This window comes from Trichechus manatus, unplaced genomic scaffold, assembly GCF_000243295.1.
Source record: "Trichechus manatus latirostris isolate Lorelei unplaced genomic scaffold, TriManLat1.0 scaffold00052, whole genome shotgun sequence".
Lineage (NCBI taxonomy): Eukaryota > Metazoa > Chordata > Mammalia > Sirenia > Trichechidae > Trichechus > Trichechus manatus.
This window is the reverse complement of record NW_004443988.1, coordinates 8926721-8947810: the sequence shown is the minus strand read 5'-3', so window position 1 is coordinate 8947810 and position 21090 is coordinate 8926721. Positions and strand designations below refer to the sequence as shown.

The 21090-nt window shown below is 51.9% G+C and overlaps 1 protein-coding gene across 1 annotated transcript; it reads right to left on the bottom strand.

The window, feature by feature from the left end:
- Positions 1-642: 642 nt before the first annotated feature.
- On the bottom strand, positions 643-20701 carry FOSL2 (FOS like 2, AP-1 transcription factor subunit). Its single transcript, XM_004377643.1, has 4 exons — positions 20371-20701; positions 9068-9319; positions 4164-4271; positions 643-1680 (listed from the first exon to the last, which is right to left on the bottom strand). The coding sequence occupies exons 1-4, from the start codon at positions 20470-20472 to the stop codon at positions 1162-1164; spliced, it is 981 nt and encodes a 326-aa protein (XP_004377700.1). The 5' UTR covers positions 20473-20701; the 3' UTR covers positions 643-1161.
- Between the last annotated feature and the right edge of the window lie 389 nt (positions 20702-21090).

The following is a 21090-nucleotide window of genomic DNA, read 5'->3' as shown; positions in this document are numbered from 1 at the left end:
CTGCACACCAAACGCTACCCCAGGCACCTGCCTCCCAGCTTCCTCCCTGCTTTTCCATCCACAGCCAATGATCTTTTGGGGCTTAGGGAGGGGCCACCTGGCAGCAATCTGAGGGGGGTCTAGGCCCACACTCATTAAGTCTCCTGCAGGTGATGTCACCTGAGCCAGGGAGGGGAAGGGTAGGGACTTGGACCGACACGTGGCTCCTAAGGAGGGACATCTGCCCAGTCTGGCGAGAAGGGTCCAGGGGCAGAATGGCGAGGCAGTAATTACAGGAGACGCCCTCTCAGCTCAAGACACCGGGTAAAGGGAAGCTGGCTAGCACACCATGTAGCTTTGTTGGCACTATTCCTGGCCTGGTAATTAAGCATTTGGCAAACCCAACCGTGCCCTGGCTATCTCACTCACACCCTGTCTTCTGGCCAAGCCACTCCACCAAGAGCCGTCTCCAAGGATGGGGAAGAAGGGTCCGCGGAGTTCCCCGCGACGGCAGCATCTCGGTGCACGCTCAGGGAGCCCTGCTGTGGTTCTGGAGATGGTGGTGGGCTGGGGAGCGTTAGGTTAGGGAAGGTTCTGTATTGCACACTGATAGTCCCCTCTAGACAAGCCAGCCCCCGCAGAAGAGTCATCTGCTGCCCCATCTCCAGAAATGAAGAGTTTTAATATTCAGACCACCCAGATGAAATGTCATGGCAAATTTGATAAAAACCAAGAAGGAATGAAACTGACACTGGAGGGAGGAGAGGCCAGTAGAAAGAAGGTGAAACCAAAAGGCACTGAGCATGCTGGGTAGGGGTGGGGCAGGACACCATCACTCCAGAGAAAATGTTGTAACAAAGGGACAGGAATGGTCCAGGCCAGCTTTAGGCTCTTCAGAAGCCAGAGGCGTCTCAGTTTACCAAACCAAGTTCTCCGAGGCTTTTCAAGAAACAGGATTTGCTTGCAAGATGAATGAGGGAGGAGGTCCCATGACTTCTAAGAGATCATTCCAAGGTCCTCCAATGCCTTACCGCCAGATCCCACCTGGGTCTCCCCAGAGCCAGGAAGCTCTCTGGCAGGCTCCCGTTGCCCTCATGGCCCTGGAGTGCTTGAAGGTGCTGGTCCCTGGGAAGGAGGCAGTGATGAGGCTCCCCTCCAGAGCTGGGAGGAGAGGTCCACTGGTTACAGAGCCAGCAGAGTTGGGGAGTTCAAGGAGTCTGATGACTGGTCCCCACTGCTACTGCTTCTGCGATGAGCCTTGGAGCAGGACTCGGAGGGTGACGCGGGCGACTCCTGCTCCAGGACGCTGGGGTAGGTGAAGACGAGATTTGAGGTGCCTGGAGTGATAGCGGGTGTGGAGGTCACCACGATGGGAGTGTGGAGAGGCTCCTCCCCGTAGAAGCCCCCTGCGATGCTGATGGGCTTGATGACAGAGCGCTGGGCCTTGTCCAGCCCTGCTGATGAGGACGAGGGGCTGTCCTCTTCCAGGGGCTCCTGCTTCACCACCACAGCACCCACTCCACCACCCCCACTGCGCAAGGGCTGCAGCCCAGGGGCCAGGGGGGATCGGCGCTCCTCGGGGCTGATCTTGCACACAGGTCCATGGGCCACCAGCATGAACTCCAGCTTCTCCTTCTCCTTCTGCAGCTCAGCAATCTCCTTCTGCAGGCCCGACTTCTCCTCCTCCAGCTCCTCTGTCTCCTATGGGGGAAAAAGGGAGTGTGAGAGAAAGCAACATGCCAGGGACCTGCTTGTGAAAGCTCAAAGCCAGACACAGAAGGGAAGGCTGCTGGCTCACACAGCTGGCCTCAGACTCCACAGGTTCTGAGTCATCTGGAGGCCAGAGATTCCTTGTATTTCCAGGCTTCAGGATTTAGAAAGGAGGAAAGTCAGCTTGGAGAGGGGTGAATAACAATTGTAGTTGCCGTGATTGGGCACTTACTTAGTGCCAGGCACTGTGTTAAACACATCAATAGGCGTTATTCAATCCCCATTTTGCAGATGAGGAAATGGAGGTTTTGAGAGGTTTGGTAATATTGCCCAAAGTTACAGAGCAAGCAGGCAGGGCAGTCTAGATTTCAGCCCCAAAGTCATAGAGCAAGCAGGCAGGGCAGTCTAGACTTCAGCCCCACAGTCACACAGCAAGCAGGCAGGGCATTCTAGACTTCAGCCCCAAAGTCACAGAGCAAGCAGGCAGGGCAGTCTAGAGTTCAGCCCCAAAGTGTCTGGCTCCAGAGTCCGCTCTCTGCTGCACTCTACTGCCTTAGCCCCAGAACTGCCCCCCAGGTGCCCCTAAGGGGTGATTAATAGGAAGATTTGAATGGAGAAGGGAGCACAGCCTATGGCTCCACCCCTCCTTCTCTCTGCTACCTCCTCAGCCCCATGCCAGCCCCTGTGGATGCATAAACACCACACTGTAAGCTCCATGAGAGTGGAGACTTGGTCATACACACTGCCATGCCCCCAGTGCCTAGAACAGTGCCCAGCATGGAATAAGTGCTCGGTCAATACTTGTTGGATCATCACACATGCCCCCTTCCCTTTTTTGCTCCAATATCTGAAGACTGTGTTTCAGGACTAACAGGATCCTTGAAGAACATTCAGTTCAGCCCCCTTGCTTGACAGATGAGGAAACTGTCAGCCTGCAAGAGCACGAGGATGGTAGGACCACAGCCAGCTCCACAGCCCCCTTCTTTGACACAAAGCCAGAGAGGCGACACGTGGAGCGAGTGGTGTGGAAGAGGAAAAGGTGTGCGTCAACAGCCCTCCCCGCTTTTTCCTCAACACGGAATCCTGTTCAGGAGCGAGGAGCTATGGGGCAAGAGCTTCACCGAGCAGAGTATACCATATTGCACAGTAAAAAAAAGTTTCCATCTGTCTCAAGGGTCTGATGAACGTCATGAGCTTGTGAGAGGTTTCCTGTGGAGGATGTGGCTCAGGGGCCTGGGCGGCTGGGACTGGGCGGGGGAGGCGGGGGAGTAGGGTGTGAGGTTTCTGGGAGGAGGGGAGGAAAGCAGAGGACCTTGGAGGTGGGGAGGAGTGGGGGCTATTCTGGGGCTGGTGGAAAGGAGCATGGGAGTATACCTGAGGGCACGGCTGAGAGAGTTCCCTGTGCAGTGCTGATCACTAATGGGCCCTGGTGCCAACACCTCCAGGGGGCATTACAGAATCCACCCAGCATCCATCCAATACCCAAGTTGAGGGTTCCAGGATGGACAAGGGGAGCTTAAGCAGGCGGGTGGTACCTGTGAGGATTAAATAAAATGACGGGAGGTGCAAGGCACTCTGTGACATCCACAGCCTCATCCTGGCTGGTCTTCATAAGGACCACTGACGGTCTGCTTCATCTCCTCATTTTGAAAACATTCCACCCAGGAGAATCAGCCTGGCTCTGGGCTTCCTCCACATGGCACCCAGCCCTTCCTGCTCGGCTAGACTCTGGCGGGAGTTACGTGCCATTGGTCAGGTCCAGCTCTCAAGAGGGAAGGGCAGGGCCATGGGCCCCCAGGTCAGGGCAATTAGGCAGCATGAGAGTGTGACTCACAAGGGTGGCATGGAGGTACCAAAGTCACAGCTCCAGGCTCACAGCAGACAAGGGAACCCTCCTGCCATGTGGGATACCAGAAAACCCCAAGAAAATAAGCCTCGGTTGGCACATGGCCCATCTCCATCAGGACCAGGGAGCATCCAGACCTCTGCAGAGATGAAGGAGCTGAGAGGGTAGATCTCCCCTGAGCCCAGGCCACAGCTCTTAAGCCAGGCTGGAGCCCTCCTGTTGGAGGTAGGATGGTGGTCGCTGCAACCTTGGAAGCAGCCCTGGACGGGGGCAAGTCTGGGCCTCCCCTGGTTCTTGGGGACCAGGGATGCCGACACCCTCTGTCACCCCTCACCTGGAATCCCTACAGATCTGAAAGCAGGGAAGGCTTGGACACTGAGTGTAAACAGGTGCCAGGCCCAAGAAAGCTGTCTAGTTCTTCTCTCTCTGGGTCAGGCTGGTGCCACAGGCCAGCGCCTTCTCTCTCGTTTTAGTCAGCACAAGCTAAGCCATGTGCTAACAGGAGGGAATATCTGACTCCACTGACTCATCCAGGGTATGAGTGAACAAGGAGGCGGGAGGGCCAGGAGCCCTGAGGCCCTCGCTCCAGCCCACCCAGAAGTGCCCTAGCCCCACACGAGCTCCTCACCGCCTGCAGCTTCTCCGTCAGCTCCCGGCGGCGGTTCCGGCACTTGGCAGCGGCCAGCTTGTTCCTCTCCCTCCGGATTCGACGCTTCTCTTCCTCTTCAGGAGACAGCTAGAGGCCAAGGTTGAGGAGCACAATCAGGTTGGGGCAAAGCATTCACAAGCATTTGTTTAAAAACTGTCTTTTAAGTAGGGCAAGAAGCTCTCCTGGGACTGGGGAGGGGAAGGCAGGAGGGCAAGAAGAGTGTGGTCTGGGTCTGGGGGCCCAGAACATGCAGCCCACAGCTGTCTTGCTGCCTGGGAGGGAACTGTGAGCTGAATTTGCCCCAGAGGGTGACGGCCCTGTTTTAAGGGAGAAAAGGGCAGCAGTGGGTCAGGGATGACCGGCCCAGGCATGATGGCATCATGTCATGTCAGCCCTGATTCAGCGCCAAGGTCAGCAAGCTCGAGCTGGGAGCATTTTCCCAAGAGTCTCCTCGTGCCAGCCAGAATGGCCCCACCCACGTAAGCAGCTGCTTCCAAACCCTGGCTAATCACTCCTCCCCATCACTCTGCCTGCTCTGCAAGCCTCATTATCCCCACCTGGAGAAGGAGCTGTGTCTCCCATGTCCCCCCCAACCCCCATCTCACAAGCAAGAACCGCCAGGGGGAATGTTCCACTGCCAGTGGGAGGCAAAGGATGTCACCTCACTCCTGATTTCCTCTGCCAGTCCTGGAGCGCCCACTGCTCACAGTCCATCCAGAGGACTCCCCCAGATGCCTGGCACAGTGCTAGGCTGGGCAGGAGGTGCAGGAGGAGGACCCTCAGGCACATTAAATCCTGCTGTCACCATACCCATTCACTCATTCAACAAACGAGAGCCTCCTATGTGCCAGGCAGTTCGAGGGGCTTGGGATTTATCTGTGAACCAAACAAAGATCTCTCCTGCAAAGAGCTTATAACCTAGCTCCTTCCAATGATGATGGTTAGGTACCTGCCAGGCTCACCCCCAGCTCAGACCAGAGGGCAAGGACTGGTGCTGTGCCAACATACAGCCCTTTCAGAGCTGTGACCCCAGTGCCCTCCCCGGCAGAGGGGATGCCGGAGGTGGCTGTGGGCCAAAGCAGAAAGCAGTTCAAAAGGAAGAACTATCCTATTCAGTTATCAGACATTGACTGTGTACCCACTATGTGTTGAGTGAAGTACTGGGACCTTAGAAGGGACCAAGGAGAATAAGACCTTGGACCTGCCCTCAGGAACACACAGGGAAAATAGCCAAGGCCACTTTGAGGGGGCAGGAAGCTGCTCTAACTGTCAGCCCTCCAGGAGGGAGGAAGCCCCTCTCCTGGCTGGCCAGGCCAGAGTCCCCAGGACTCTCCCTGCAGCCCTGGAGGTCTGTCCCTGTGATGTCCTGAACAGCAAAGCAGGGTCCAGTGTCAGAGAGGACAGCCCCATGCCTGTTTACACTGAGGTGATCCCATGGCCCCAGGGTGCAAGAGCCCCTGCACCTAATTCTCAGGAAAATGTGCCAGCCTCAGGCCAGCTGAGCACAGAGAAGCTCATCACACCCTCCTCCATAAAATCCTCAACAGCCCCGGAGCATGGCCCAGAGGGAAGCAGGCAGCCTGACAGGCTGAACAGACATCCACAGCCTCCCGGTACCACAGGTCCTGCCTCCCAGGGCTTCGGCTGAGCTGTGTCTCCACCCATCTGTGTTGGCCCCTGGATCTTCTCCACCCCAAGATGGTTCTTACCACACTTTGCCCTCCTCTGCCTCCCTCACCTCACTGTGAAGAAGCAGGCCTAGCTGCCCTCTCCCTCACTGTCTCCTACCTCACTGTGTCACTCAACCCCCTACAGAGGCCTCCAGGTGAGATAAGACAAGGCCACTCAGCTGCTAACATCCCTGCTAGCCTTCAGGTCCCTTCCAAAGAGCTTTCCAAGGGCACTGGTCTTAAGAGTCCCGCATCCAAGTCCCAGCTCCACTTCCCTCTCAAGGACCCGTCCTCAGTCCAGGGCTCTGAAACCCTCCATCTCCCTGGGAGGGCCAAAGGCTCCACATTCTCTGAGAGGTATCGAAGTAGAAAGGAAAGAGATCACACAGAATGGGCGCAAACCACACATATGTCATTTCGTGTGGCCACGGACAAGTCACTTAACCTTCCTGAGCCTGGGATTTCCCGTGTGTAAAATGGGATTCATGATATCTGCCCTAACTTTCACATAAAGTTTCTGTTATGCTCAAATGAGACACAGTGTGGAAGCTCTCCCTAATCTAGAAAGTGCTAAAAAGAAAGAAGATGCTATAAAGTGCTAGAAAGACAAGAGATTTCCTCTCTGATGGTCTGAGTCCTGCAAGTATCTAAATAGACTTGAGACCCGCAGTCTACAGACTCATGCACTATGCTCCGTGCAGGGGCAGGCTGCCCAGCTGAGGTCATGAGGCCACTTGGCAAAGGCCATGAATACTTGCTGCTCTTAAATTTGTCTGAACCTGTGCCCAACAGAGTTACCAAGAGAGCCTTATGCCCCTGCTGCAGTCCTGGGTTCAGGGCTCACCACTGAAAGGGCCACCAGGGCTCCCTGAGCCCCAGCAAGCCCCCCAGGTCTCAGTGTGAGGGCAGAAAAGAGGGAGGGCAGGTCTTGATCCACTTCAGCCTCCCTTCCCCCTTGGCCTCCTAGTTAGCCTCAAAGCCTTTCCTTCCCCCTACCCCACTGCCATCTGATAAGGTGTGGGGCAGTTTGTGGAGCTGTCAACATAGGAAGTGTTCAGGGGCGGTGAGATCAACACGGCTACGGCCTGAGTGTGTCAGCACGCCAGGTACACACCCACAAGCCACACTCACCCTCCCCTCCCTGCCTCCTCAGCCACCACTACTGGCCTCAGAGGGAGCCTCCTGGCAGGCTCAGGAGGGCAGTTACGGCACCAGGCTGGCTCCCCATAAAAGGCTCCTCCCCCACGCGAGGGTGTGGGGTGCAGAAGTAGGCTCCAGAGTAAAGATCCCAAATAGCCAAAGCTCTAGGCTGCTATGCCCAGGCTTCCTCAAAGCTATCAGATGATCATCTGAACTAACTGATGTGGGGTGGGACAAAATGCTCTGTGCTTTCTCCCTCTGTCTCAAAAAAAGGAAGGAAATTCTCCAGACAGATTGTCTTAAGGCACGCCCAGGTGAAGTGGCGGGAAACCCACAGAGCTGAGGGTCAAAGGAGGTGGATTCCAGGCCTGGCTCTGCTATCAACTTACTATGTGGCCCTGCACAGGGCACTTCTCCTTTCTGGCCTCAGTCTCCTCATCTGTAAAATGGGTGCAGAGGGAAAATTAGAAAAGATGTCTCCAAAGTCCCTTCCAGATATAAGCGTTTAAATTTGGTGTGAGTTGGCCCAGAAGATAGTGAAGCATGTTGAACAGATCTTGCTTTGTTGTCCTCTAGCCCAAAAGAGTCCCTCAAAGACCTGGCTCTCACTCAGAGGTCACTTACATCCTGGGAGAATCCAGCTCATCAGTGACTAATCAGCTTTGTACTTTGGACTCCCTGGAGGAAGCACATTTGTAAATGACATTCTGATCACTACTACTGCAGTATTTATAACTGCAGTTACAGAAAGCAACAGTGAGGTGGATATCAGCCACTTGGCCAGGCAACAGAGGCCAAGACATGACTGTGAGCTGTATCTCCCACAGTACCTGTTACACACATCTCCCCCTGTCCCTGCACTGTGGGCCCAGCATTAGCAGAACAAACCAACAGGGGGTGGACACAGGCCCAGCTTTGTCCTCAGAGGAGTACGACTCCTGAGAAAGCATCCCATTCCTTGGAGCAATGATACAGGTGACTCTAAGTATCCTGAAAACAAACAGCACTGGATCCATGACTGCCCAGTGGGGAACACATGGTCACCTATTGGAACACTGTGGACCCAGGGGATCCCAGAGTGAAGGTGGACAGGCGCTAAAACGGGAAGGAGTTCCAATGCTGTCACTGAGTAGTTCTCCTACTCACTGGTAAGTGACCCTGGCAGGTGTGTCTCGGCCTTGACTGTACCATTTTTGAAGGGACGGAGCGGCTCTCTGAAAACCATGTTGCCTTCTTGCTAGAATTATGCGTGATTGTGATCTCTCTTTCTGGGACTGGGGGCTCATCGCTACCCTGACTAACTGCTGATACTGCCAGTGGGCCTTCTGAGTGCTGGGGAGACGCTGCCTAAATGCAGAGCCCCCCCACCCCATGTCCTGGCTTCCCTCCCAGCCAGGCCGACTCCCTCTCAAAGCTAAGCCCCTTGGGGGAAAAAAGGCCACCCTCATCCCATCAGCTAAAGCAGGTGACCAGACTCCTAAGAGTCCAGAGTCACTGTACTTCTAGAATGTGCAATCCAAGCACCAGAAACCAGCTCCTGCTATAAGATGGAGTTTGGGACGCTGAGGAGGAAGGGAAAGTAATTTGGGCAGCACCGGCTTAGAGTCTGACCCTTTGGGTCGGCTGGGTGTCTGCCTGCACTGGATACTGGGAGAAGCTAAGGGTGAATCAAACAAGTCTACAGCCAGGGCTCCATGGCTACTTGACCCAGGTCCCAAAGGCCACTGCTGCAGACAGGTTATAACAGTCCTTCCCATGTGTTGACATCTGACAACTTAAACATGCTTTCACACACACAGTCTCATTTGAACAGCAACAAGTCTGCCTGGCAGGTGCTATTACTGCTCTTTTACAAAGGAGGAAACTGAGTCTCAGAGATTCTAAGAAACACGGGTGAGATGACAGAGCTAGGCCTCCAGCTCTGCCTCCAATGATGAGGACAATGTGTCCTCTGGCTCCCCTCTCCCTAGTCCCCCCAGAACGTTAACCTGTTCCCACCAGTCTGCAGACAACATTGCATGTGAAGCGCCTGACAGCCCCGGTGCGGTCCATCCTCACTGGTCTCAGCTGTACCTGCTCGTCTCTCCTCCTGCGGCCCACCGTGGTGCCAATGGTCTTGATCACGCCAGGTCTTGGGAGAGCCATGTGTCCGGGGACGGAAGCCAGGCCCGGCAGAGGGCTGTAGGGGTGTGAGCGGGGGTAGGGGTTAGACATGGAGGTGATCACTGTGGGCTGCACCATCCACTGCAGGTCCTGGCTGGTCGTGATGGCGTTGATCGTGGGGATGAAGGCACTGCCTGAACCAGGCATATCTACCCGGAATTTCTGAAATGAGGAGAAAAACACAATTGAGCTGATAAACACTGAGTAGAACGGGACAAGTAGATCCAAGAGGTGAAAACCAGCAGAGAAAGCAGGATCAGTGCTTGGAAAGCAAGGTCAGGACACCAGGTGGGCTTTCCAGAACAAGTCCCGGGCAAGTCCTGCATATCCAAGACACAGGGCAAACTTCATGTTCCTGGGGCCTCATTCAGCTCTGCTCCCTGACTGGGGTCCCGGGAGCTCCACCCCAAAGGGGCACACAGGAAGATGCTGTCACATCCCAAACAACCTCCAAGACAGATGCAGCTCCTATCCAGTGGCACTCAGCAAGCCCTCTCTGCAGCCCTCCAGGCTAGCTATGCCTACATGTGCAGGAGGCAGGTGTCCCACCTGCACCCCTCGGAGCCTCTGAGTCACCTGCCAATTACTCCCCAGTGGACCAGCTCAGGGCCTCTTGAGGAGACTCACACACCAGTGGCTCTGAGCAACGAAGATCACCAGGAAGCTTTTGTGCCTGCATTTGTCACTTTCCAGTTTCAAGACAGGACTGTGACCCCATGAGGGTGACACCAGGTCCCTGAAAAAGTATCCTTCAACTCATGAGACTGAAAAGTGGTGGCACTTGTGGCCAGACTTCCTCTTGCTGTCCTTGTCCCTCTTCCTCTTCCCCCACCCCCATCTTGCCTGGGGTAGGCACTGGGTCTCTCTACCTATCTCCATATCTAGCTATCTGTGTTCGCAGATGCGTCTGTGGGAGACTCTGGTGTGGGAGACTCTGGTGTCGCTACCTCAGAGCTTTCTCCCTGTCTCAATTTATGCCCAGACCATGCTGCACAGCTCCCTGGGACTTGCTGCAGGAGACATTCTATTTAAAATATAAGATGATGACAGAGTACAAAAACTAAAATGGGCCATGCTCCTCAACAGTTGGGTTGACTTTTCTTCAAGGCAACTACTGGAAAATGGGAGAAGGAGTAAGAAGAGAAGCATCCCCCACTTCTAGCTTCTCAGGGGAAGGGCCGCCTAATGGAACCCAGGTGAACTCTCATCCTCAGATGATTCCTGTTTCCACAAAAAGGTTATCCAAACACTTTCTTCCCTAACCTAGTGGGTTAAATGACACCAACAATAGCTAGCACTTAGTGACTAAATGACAGGCACCATGTTAGTGTTTTACATAGATTATCTCTCATTAATTCTCCCTCTGAGGAAAGAACTATCATCTTCGATTTAGAGGCAGAAATTTAGGCTTAGAGAGATTAAGTAACTTATTCAAGGCCACATTGCTAACAAGCACTGGGGTCAGTGTTCAAGCCCAGTTCAACCTGACAATGAAGCTAGAGCTCTTAAACAAGGTGCCACACAAGCTGCTTTAGCACTGCTTCCTTCTTCCTGAAAATCCAGACCCAGGTCCATCTGGTCAGTCCTGCCATGGGTCCCTGCAGACCTTCTCTCTCACCAAGGAGGCCACATAGGTCTGTTTGGCCCCAAATGAAATCCCATTATTATTATCATAGGACCTCCCTGGGCCCAATTATAGCATCCCCTCACCCATTCGAGCCAATCAGACCAATCAGGATTAGAAGAATCAACAGCAATGGCAGCTGCCACCACCACTCTCTTTGCCCCTGGGGGCACCTGGGTTCCTACTGTGTAAGTAAAGTGATGCTTAGGGTACCTTACTCTAATTGAGGGAGCTAGGGACCCTCCCTCACTCACTGCACTGCCACCTGCCTACCATCAGTCTGGGTGGTGGAATGTGGCTGCTTCACCTTGCAGACCACCCAGGGCCCCAGGCCAAGGGCATTCAGCGAAGAGAGCTACCCAGCACAATGGCTCCTGGGATTCCATGAGGAGAGCTGCCCAGTGCAATGGATTCTGGGATTCCATGAGGAGAGCTGCCCAGTGCAGTGGATTCTGGGTTTCTGTGAGGAATGCTAACCAGTGCAATAGATTCTAACCTTGGACCTCTGAAGGCAAAGGCGACTGAGCTTTATCAGGAACTGACTGAAAAGGTGTGTGTGTGCGTGTGTGTTTGTGTGTGTGTCTGTGTGTCTGTGTGTGTGTGTGTGTGTGAAGGAGGGAAGGGTGTAGTGGACAAGGAAGGACCCAAGTGGGAAATGGTCTTCAAAGAGAAAAGAAAAGACACCGGGGCTGGGCTGTGAGGAGGCAGAGTATGTGGGAACACATGGGCATGGATGAGTACGTGCAGAAGCACCAAGTCCCAGAAGATATTTTTCTCTTCGACTGCTGAACGGGAGGGGCAGGGGAGGAGCGCAGCACTACACTTGATGGGTGTCCTGGGTTTGAGGGCTACCTCAGCCACTAAGTGCTCTGCCCTTGGCAAATCACTGAGGACTCAGTTTCCCTGTCTATAAAGGGGAATATACTAGCACCAAACCCACTGCACTGTCACGAGGATTAAATAAGTAGCTACAAGAAGAGGTAATCACAGACTGCGAAGCATACACCAGTGGTTCTCAACCTTGGCTACACATTAGAATATTCTGGGGAGCTTTTAACAAACACCAAAGCCGAGCCTCACCATTAGAGTTCTGAAATAATTGGTCTGGAGTGGAGTACTGATGATATTTTTTTAAAAGCTCCTAAGGAGATTCTAACGTACAGCCTGGGTTGAGAACCTGCTTCAAACAAATGGAAGGTGGTACCATCATCATCATCTCATCATCATTATAAGTGTCTCTGTGCTCTGCATGCAGTGGCTCCTGGTAGAATTGCCAGCTTCCCACTCTAGGGACGCACCCAACACTTTTATTCTGTTTCTCTTCCCAAGTCAGGATCTGTCTCAGCAGGCCAGCCTGGGGCTGAAGTGCACCCAAGGCATCCAGTACAACGGTTTGATATGATTCCACCTCTGTGGGGACTGTCAGCTTTCTTCTTAGGAAAGCACCCACGAAATTCACTCTCTATTCAAACCAACAAAATTGCTCCCTGTTTAAGTTTGAGGAAGCCAGCAAAAAATCTGAAGCAACACTTGGAGACTAAAATCCCTTAGGGAGTAAGTGGATGGTCCTCAGCCCCTTTCGGGCCCTCCAGCCCACTTGCTGAGTGGACAGCAGAGCTACGGAATATGCTCCCAGCTCACTTCAGCCAGATCCCTTGCAGCCATTGGCTTGGTCTAGACAAAACAAGACAGCAATAAAAACAAGGCAGTAGGTAATGACTGCCTCTGAAGTGCAAGTACACCTTGTTTCAGATGGGAGGTAGAGCCATCTGGATAACACACTGGCTCTAAACTGCTGGGAAAACAATGTCCCATCCCCAGAGGGGATGGGGCCCTGATAAAGAATGCTTTTGTCTTCAAGAGACGCCTCTCTGGGAGACACACAGAAGTTTAAATTAGATCTGGCGGATGTGTCTGGCCTCAGCTCTGAATGTATTACTCAGAAAGTGATACCGGGGTGGGAGAGAAGCAGTGAGGACAGCAGTTTGCCACCCCAGAAGTTAGCCTGGCATTCTTCTATGCCAACAGAACCCCGGAATCAGCCAAATGTCACATTGGGGATAAGTCATGGGTCTCTGTGACTGTGTTAACACTGAACAGAAACTAAGACAGCATTGCACAGCTATGGGCATCAGGGCAGTTTATCCCTACTGCTGCAGTACTGGGTGTGTGTTGCTGTAGTACTGGGTGTGTGTTGTGCTGAAGTACTGGGTGTGAGTTGCTGCAGTACTGGGAGTGAGCTGCTGCAGTACTGGGTGTGTGCTGCAGGTGGGGAGTTGGAGGGGGTTACCCAGGATCTAACTTGGCTCCCCCCTGGGGTGCTCCAGCCCCCTTGGAAGCTTCTCTGGGGAGCAGAACGAAGATGCTAGATGGCTGTGTGACATTCCAGCCTGGCAAAGCCTCCAAATGCTCTATTGCCCTGTGTCACCCTGTCGACGTCTGGGTGGGCAAGAATGCCTATAAAAGGACAAAGTGGCCACCACCAGCCTCCGACAGCAGAGTTTGGCCAATTCTTGCTGTAAAGGACCAGACAGTAAATATTTTAGGCTTTGTGGGACATACTGTCTGTCGCCACCACTTAGCCCTGCCATTGTCACGTGAAAGTAGCCACAGACAATACGCAAACACACAGGCGTGGCTGTGTTCCATTAAATTTTATTTACAAAAACACTTGGGCATAGTCTGCTGACCCCTGTCCTAGAGGACCATTCTCATCTCTTATGCTCAGGTTGGAGGGGAAAGAAGAGAAGAAAGCAGAAAATCAGAGCTGAGGGATTCCCCTCACCTAGGAGACAGGCTCGCACTCAGCTTTACTCTCCAGACCTCGAGGCTGAAGCTGGAGGCTCGTTCAGGCCTTGCTGCTGGTGTTGGGGCACGAGAACCTGCTGTACTCCGTGGCACCCTGAATGGAAGGGTGCTGATGGCCTGCTCAGTAAACGTGTGTGTACTCTTCCCACTGCCTGTCAGAAAGACGCTCAACACATACAGCCTCCTCATCAGCTCTGGGGCCCAGCACTTGCTGGTTTGGGAAAACGGCCTTTCTGGACTCTACAGCAGGGCCTTGGACTCAGAAAGGAGGGTCACAACCACAGCCCCTCACTGAAGGACCCCGTCACTAGGGTTTGGGCCTCATTTCCCACAGGCATGGAGAAGGAACAGGGCTTATCCCAGAGAGTCCTGAGCTGGGCAGAACTGGAAGTCAAGGTGGATGTTCTTGGCCTGTCCCCTCAGCTGGGCCACCAAACACTCAAGCCATGACCTCTGTGGGCTCTGCGGCCTGTATCACCAAGCAGGAGTATGACTGTGTATGTCTGGTAAGGAACTGGGTTTTTTTTCTCTGATGTTGTTAGGAGCTATAGAGTCGGTTCCAACTCATAGCTACCCCCTGTACAACCGAACAAAACACTGCCCAGTCCTGCGCCATCCTCACAACCGTTGGCTATGCTTGAGCCCATCACCGCAGCCACTGTGTCAATACACCTTGTTGAGGGTCTTCCTCTCTTTCGCTGACCCTCTACTTCTTCTCTTAAGAACGCTTTTTTTAGGTTTCCAACACAGGCAAGGCAAATTCTGGCAACCCAGGAGATTGGCTCATGCGGAGAGGAAAGGGAAAGGACAAATGTCGCCTCATGCTTCCCACAATAACCCTGTTAATGTCCAGTTTGACTCAACTGCTCTACATTTTTACTGAACTTGGGATGTTCTCAAAAGTCTTCTCTATGGAACTGAACCATACTTCATAGATTCTGCATTGGACGTCACAGAATCCCCATTATACTTTGGGCCTTCATTTGGCGCCACAAACAGTTAAGTGCTCGGCTGCTAACTGAAAGGTTGTATGTAGGTTTGAGTCCACCCAGAGGCACCTGGGAAGAAAGACCTGGCAATCCACTTCTGAAAAATCAGCCATTGAAAACCCTATAGAGCACAGTTTTACTCTGACACATATAGAGTTGTCATGAGTCAGAGCTGACTCAACGGTAACTTTTTTTTTTTTAAATCTGAGAAAATGCCATTTATGTCACAATGAAAACTGATGCTAAAAAGTCATAATATCCCTAAGTTTTACAGGATACAAACACTGCCTCAGGTGGCCTACCTGTGTCAGCCTCTTCTCTTCTCCAGGTTCACTTGAAAGAACCACCCTATCTTCTTTCTCCTAACTACCAGGGCAAAGCAGAGGAAAGAATAAAGTGCTGAAATGGAGCCATCCTCCAGGTGGAAGGAAACTGCAGCAAGGCCCTTCTGGCCAGAAGCCTCACCCCAAAGCCCTGGAGAACTCACTCGGCCATTCTGTGGCCCTCTCTTGCACCCCATCAGTCCTCGACAGCTATGTACTCAATGGGAAGGGCATGTCATTTCCTCTTCCCTTAGAACCACAGCATGGCTAGCGCCAAGTGACAGAGATAAGAGACAGTGGTGGACCAAGAGCAATCTTACCTTCCCTCTTGGCCCAGCGAGTTAATGGAGGATAAAGTTACCAAGTGGGGTTGGAACAGTAACAGATATATTTTGCCGCAATCAGGGCAGATGCCGTCATTTTGAAATGCTGTGGCCACCAGATGATACCACACACACATGGATGAGAAATATCCACAAAGTAATGAAGCCATTTTGTCTCTTTCTTTCAACAAATTGATCAGAAAGTTAGCTTTCTTAGTTCTCAAAAACAGTATCTTTGTTCCTGGTTAACAGAGGGAAAAATCCAAAGCATGGATGGCAAGCATACTGTCATTAAAGGTGCCTGCTCTGGTGTGCTTGGCCTTGGGGAATGCTTCCCTAGTCAGACTCCCTAGACTCAGACCAATAGGACTCAGGGTCACATCTGGACCCAGCCTGATCACATGGTAGACTTGGTTCCAAAGATCTTTTGGTAATTTCCAAAATTCTAATTGACCCTCAAAGGACAAAGATTTGTTAGCAGGGAGGATTTTCAGAAGAATGTGCTACAGGCGATTCCAAAAAGGGGGACATTGCAAAACCTTCCTGAGTCATTTCGTCCCCTCAAGTAACAATTACAAAGGGGACAGTAGTGATTTGGATGTACAAGGCTCTGGTGTGCTTGATTAAGATAGAAAATTTAAAAATGAATCTCCTAACTTTACACTAGCTGTGAATAATAAGGCAGGCAGAAATAAAGACATGGAAATGCATTCAGGGTTTGGATAGAAAAATTCGACTGCCACTCAGACAATACATGACTGCTACTTCACCCCATTCACTCTGATGAAAAAGTGACGCTGACTTCCACCATCAAGAATCAGCATAACAGACAAATTCCTGGGATAACATTTTCTTTGATCCTAATCTACAACATCTGTAAGATCAAGGCCAAAAAAAAAAATCACATCAGAACCTTAATGTATATCTCCCATCTTCCCACCAACTCTACACCTTCCACTACCCTTCTCCTCCCCCCCAGAAATTCCCCGGGTCCTAATAAAAACACATCAAGAGATTAGGCCTTGGTTATTCATTCATAAAGAGAAATGAAGCTCTGATACATGCTACAACATGGATGAACCTAGAAAACATTATGCTGAGTGAAAGTCAGATACAAAAGGACAAATACTGTATGATTCCACTTACGTTATCTAGGACAGGCAAATGCATGGAGACCAAAGTGATTCCCAGGAACTGCGGGGAGGAAGGAGTGGGGAGTTATTGCTTAAGGGGCACCCAGTTTCTGTTTGGATGATGAAAAAGTTTTGGAAATGGATAGTGGTGATGGTTGCACAACCTGGTGAATGTAATTAATGTCAGTGAATTATACACTTAAAAATGGTTAAAATGGCAAGTGTTTGTTAAATGTATTTTACCAGAAAAAGAAAAAAAAAAAAAAAAGAGAGCAAGCCTTCAGAATTTGAAGACATGGTGCTGGCACCCTAATGAACAGACGGACATCAAAATAGGGAAAAAGAAAAGCACTTTCTTCAACCAGACTTTATTTGTTGTTGTGTCTAAATACTTTATTTAGAACAAAATAAAATAGAAATAAAAGAAGAAACTGCACTTTGAAGTTATAGCAGTTCCTAGTTAACTCTTGTTAAATATATGGCACTTATTTGTCCCTAATGAAAAGGAAAAAAATCCTAAGAATTACAAAAACTATCGTAGTTAACACTTCCGGGGCTGGAAAAATACGTTCCCAACATGGTTCTTCTACTAATGTCCTGTAGGGGGCACTAGAGAGGTATGATTGGGGCTGACTTGGGAATCACAGTCATTTCTGGTAAAAGTTCTTTGATGTGAGGAATGTCCCAGCCTGGTACAGTTGGCAAAAGTTCACTCTGGGGAATTTTTTGTGTGTGTGTGTGTGTGTGTGTGTGTGTGTGCGTGTGCGTGTGCGTGTGCGTGTGCGTGTGCGTGTGTGTGTGTGCGCGCGCGCGCGTGTGCATGCGCATGTGTCTTGGGAGAGAGTGGTTGCTGAAGAAAAGAAGAGAGCTAGTCTGGTATTCCTTGATTCCAAAAAGCAAATAGCCCTCTTGATTTATTTTCAAAAGTTATCTCAGAAATGACAAATGGCAGCCTTGGAGAAGTTCTGGGTCTTGTTTTTGTTGTGTTTTTTATAAAAAGGGGGCCCAGCTGATGAAAACAAGTTATGCAATGACCTATGTTTGTGTAACTGGCGGGATTGCGTAATGCTCAGGCCCTGAAACCGTAATAGTCCAGCAGCCAGGCAGGGCATACATCTGGGAGGTGTTTTCCTCGGGAAGTTAGGAGAGACAAAACGACCAAAAAAAAAAAAAAAAAAATCCAGGAGGGGGAGATATGTGGTACAGCAACTAGTACTGACAAAACAAAATCACCCGTGACCAACCTTTGAGATTAAAACTATAACTAGTACAGGAAATATTTTTCATGCTTCAAGTTCCAGTCATATTCAAGAACAGAAGCTTCAGAAAAGTTATCTGCACCTCCCCAAAGTCACTCGAACTGATGGCCCTGTGTTAAGCCCAAACTTTAAGAAGCTAGAGAGGAGAGGAAAGCTCCAGGGTGAGTAAACAGTCTTCTCAGGAATACTGGATCCCATGAAGAAAGAGATCCGGGAAAAAGAATATTCACTTGCCCAAGGGAAAACCAGGAAACCATCTTACACCAACTGGTCCACTGAGACGCCTCAAGGAGGAAGGCCCATCCACTAACTGCCCTGAAAGACTCCCAGTAAAGGAAGCTGAGGGAAACAGAGTGATTATGAGTTTTATCTGGTATGTAATAAAGTTACCTTGAGCCCCAGATTGGGCAGAGTCATAGCACAGACTTGTGAAGTAACAAAAGCCTCTCAGGTCCTTACAACCTCAGAACAGCTCTGCTCAAGGTTGGAGACAGGATTGAAAAACCCTCCCCTGCCCCCAAGGAGTGGGCCAGCTGTGAAACTTGTCTAAAGTGGCACTACCTTGCCAATCCCTCTGGTTTGAAAGGAGCCTCACTCCCATTGTTGGGCCAAAGAGGCAAGCTTGTATGCGTGCACTGCTGGTTATTACTAATTACAAAATCTTCATGTGTTACAGCATGCTAGGAATTAGCCAACAGCTGCTTTTTGCTTCAGTAATGAGTCCCCATTACAGTCTGCTGGACTCAGTCCTCTTCCTTCTTCCTAGAACTGGTTTCCTGTCTGATTTTCTTCCAAAACAGGGAATTGCCTCCACTCACATCCTGGGCTCAAAGCCCTAGTGACACAGATTATTCAGTAGGGGCATTGATGTCCGGTCTAACTTCCCACACGGGCCCCAGGGTCTGAGTGAGGCCAGGCAGCGAGAATGTAATACTGAAATGCTCACCACCACAGGAACAGCAGCTAAAACAACAGGGAAGAAATCAAAGGATCCCTTCATGATGATATGGGGAGAAGAGAAGCGTTTGGCGGCTTGTTGCATTGGAGACTGAGGGAATGGGTATAAATGACTTCAACCCATTGCCTAATGATGTTTGAATCCAATACAAACCACCAACATGACTAGAAAGCAAACATAACGAACTCCTTTTAGGATAAGATTTTAAACCTATCACCTTGCTACACTTTATTAAGGGCGCAGTGACTACCCTTAACGCACAGACCCCGAACTGGCTTTCTTCAATGAGTGATTACGGAGGCACCAGGGAAGGTAGAACGAGCCCCAGTGGCCCAACAGTTAAGTGCAGTCAGCTGCTAACCAAAAGGTAAGCAGTTCGAACTCATCCAGCGACTCCATGAGAGAAAAACCTGGAGATCTGCTCCCATAAAGAGTACAGCCTAGAAAACCCTGTAGGTCAGTTCTACTGTCACATGGGGTCGCTGTGAGTCAAAAATTGACTCCACATCACCTAACAACAACAGGGGGAGGTAGAAGGAAGACACTATTTGGAAACTCACCAGGGGCAGGGAATCACCCTGGAACAAGGTATCCTTTTTCAGGTCCAAAAGCGGCCACGTTTCCATTTTATTCCCCAACTCAGTCTACCCCTCCCTGGAGCCCACCCCAGCCCCTCCTATCTGGCTGGCTTCTAGGGGCCAAAGCCGCCGCCTCACCAGAGCAAGTTTTGCTTCAGAAGTTGGTTGGCCAGAGACTCCACAGATCCTGCCCAAGAAGGGCAGCACACTGTGGTGGACCTTCTGTGTTAACCCAACCCCCTCATACGCCTGGGAACAGGGATCTGCTGCAGAGAACAGGCAGCTAGCCCCACCCCGCAGGCAGGCACCCAACCACCACCATCAGCACCTTCCTGGTATTTATAGACACACGGAGAGCACACACAATCCCTCCAGTGCAAACCAGTCCGGCTGCTTTAGAAACAAGTTGTTTTTCCGCTTCCAGAATCACCCAGGAGTCCAAGTGATGTCTCTTTCCCCCACTTATCTCTGCTGGGCCTCTTTGCCCTGGGTAATCCCAGACCCTCAAGGCGCCCCTGCCGTACGTAGGCAGTGCAGGCTCCTGTCCCTGACCATTCCAGAGGATGGGCGCGGGTCACACAGGTGGCCACCGGAGCCAATCAAGGTTGGCCTCTTCCTTCCTGACCTTCGCACCTGATTCCCAGAGGGGCAACCCTCCCGCTCACTCTGGATTACCTGAATGAGCCCAATCGTGTTTTCAAGTCCCAAACCTCTTTCAGAAATGAACTAAGCCACGGAGAACAGGAGAAGGGAGGGAGAGGGCTTTCCCACAGGAATGGGGTCCCTGGATCTTGGAAGGGGCCAGTGGGCGCAAAGATTTTCTGATTTTCTTGTCTCTCCACCACGGCGGTTGCGGGGGGGGGGGGTCGGGGAACAGGGAGAGCAAGAAGAGAGGTGGGGGGAACCGCTCCTGGGAGAGGAGGTATCAGGTTCCGGGAAGGGTTTATGCAATTCCAGAACAGGGGCTAGTCTGGATAAAATGTAGTGAAAAGGGAAGGATCTGTTGGCTCTTCAAACCTCCTCCCCGCTCCAGCTTAAAAAAAAAAAGTGGGGGAAGGGGCGGGGGGCACAGGGCGAAAATGCAAAATTTACAACCGTGGACTATAGGTACTTTCTCGCAAAATCAAGAAAAGGAAAAGAAAGAAAAATAGGCAGTGGCGGTGAGAGGAGGGCGAGGGTTCGCCCGCGCAGCCAGGTGCTTCAGGGGCCGGCACCTACCTGCTGGCCGCCGCCGCCGCTGGAGTAGGATTCGGCGTGCGCAGGAGAGCCGCTGCTGCCCCGGGACGAGGTGTCAAAGTTCCCGGGATAATCGTGGTACATGATCCGCGGTGGGAGCCGGAGAGGAAACAGGGTGTTTTTCTTCCCCCGCCCTCGTTGCGGCCGCGCACAGGCTTCTGCGCCCTCCTCGCCCGCGGGCCGCGCCTCGGGTCTAGCCTTCCCGCTCGGGCTTCTCCCCGGAGGCGCCGGGCGCCGAGCAGAAGGCAGCGACGACAGCCTCGGGAACAGTGCCCCCCGAGCGCCTCTCGCTGAACAACTTTGCTGCTCTAGAAGCCCCGCGGGACCAGTTGTCCACCCGGTCCCTCCCTCTAAAAAAGTCCGTGCGTCCCTGGGTCCCTCCCCCGCGCGCGCGCCCTCCCACCCCCGCCCGCAGCCGGAGCCCAGCCGGCACAGACGTCCAAACCAAAAATTGGCAGTTGAAAAAGATTAGGGCCCAACGAGCCCTGCCGGCCAGGTGGGGGGCCCCCAAATTTCAGAGAGAGCAAAAAAAACAAAATGAAAGAGAGAGAAAAGCAAGGCTGTCCGCTTTGAAAAACTTCTGCTATTTCCTCCTTTTAGAAAAGGAGCCCGAGAATAAACTTCCTGTGGCTAGACTCGCCGCCCGAGTTGCGAAGCTACTCAGACTAGGAGCAGAACAGCAGCCGGCGCCTGTCCTGAAGC

Bases quoted from the DNA above. Each gene is read 5' to 3' on its own strand.
- FOSL2 (XM_004377643.1), bottom strand. From the start codon at position 20,472: ATGTACCACGATTATCCCGGGAACTTTGACACCTCGTCCCGGGGCAGC. The intron at 4,272-9,067 runs GTACAGCTGAGA...CTTGGCCTCTAG, and splicing joins GCAGGAGGAGAGACGAGCAG to CTGTCTCCTGAAGAGGAAGA. The intron at 1,681-4,163 runs GTGAGGAGCTCG...TTTCCCCCATAG, and splicing joins TGACGGAGAAGCTGCAGGCG to GAGACAGAGGAGCTGGAGGA.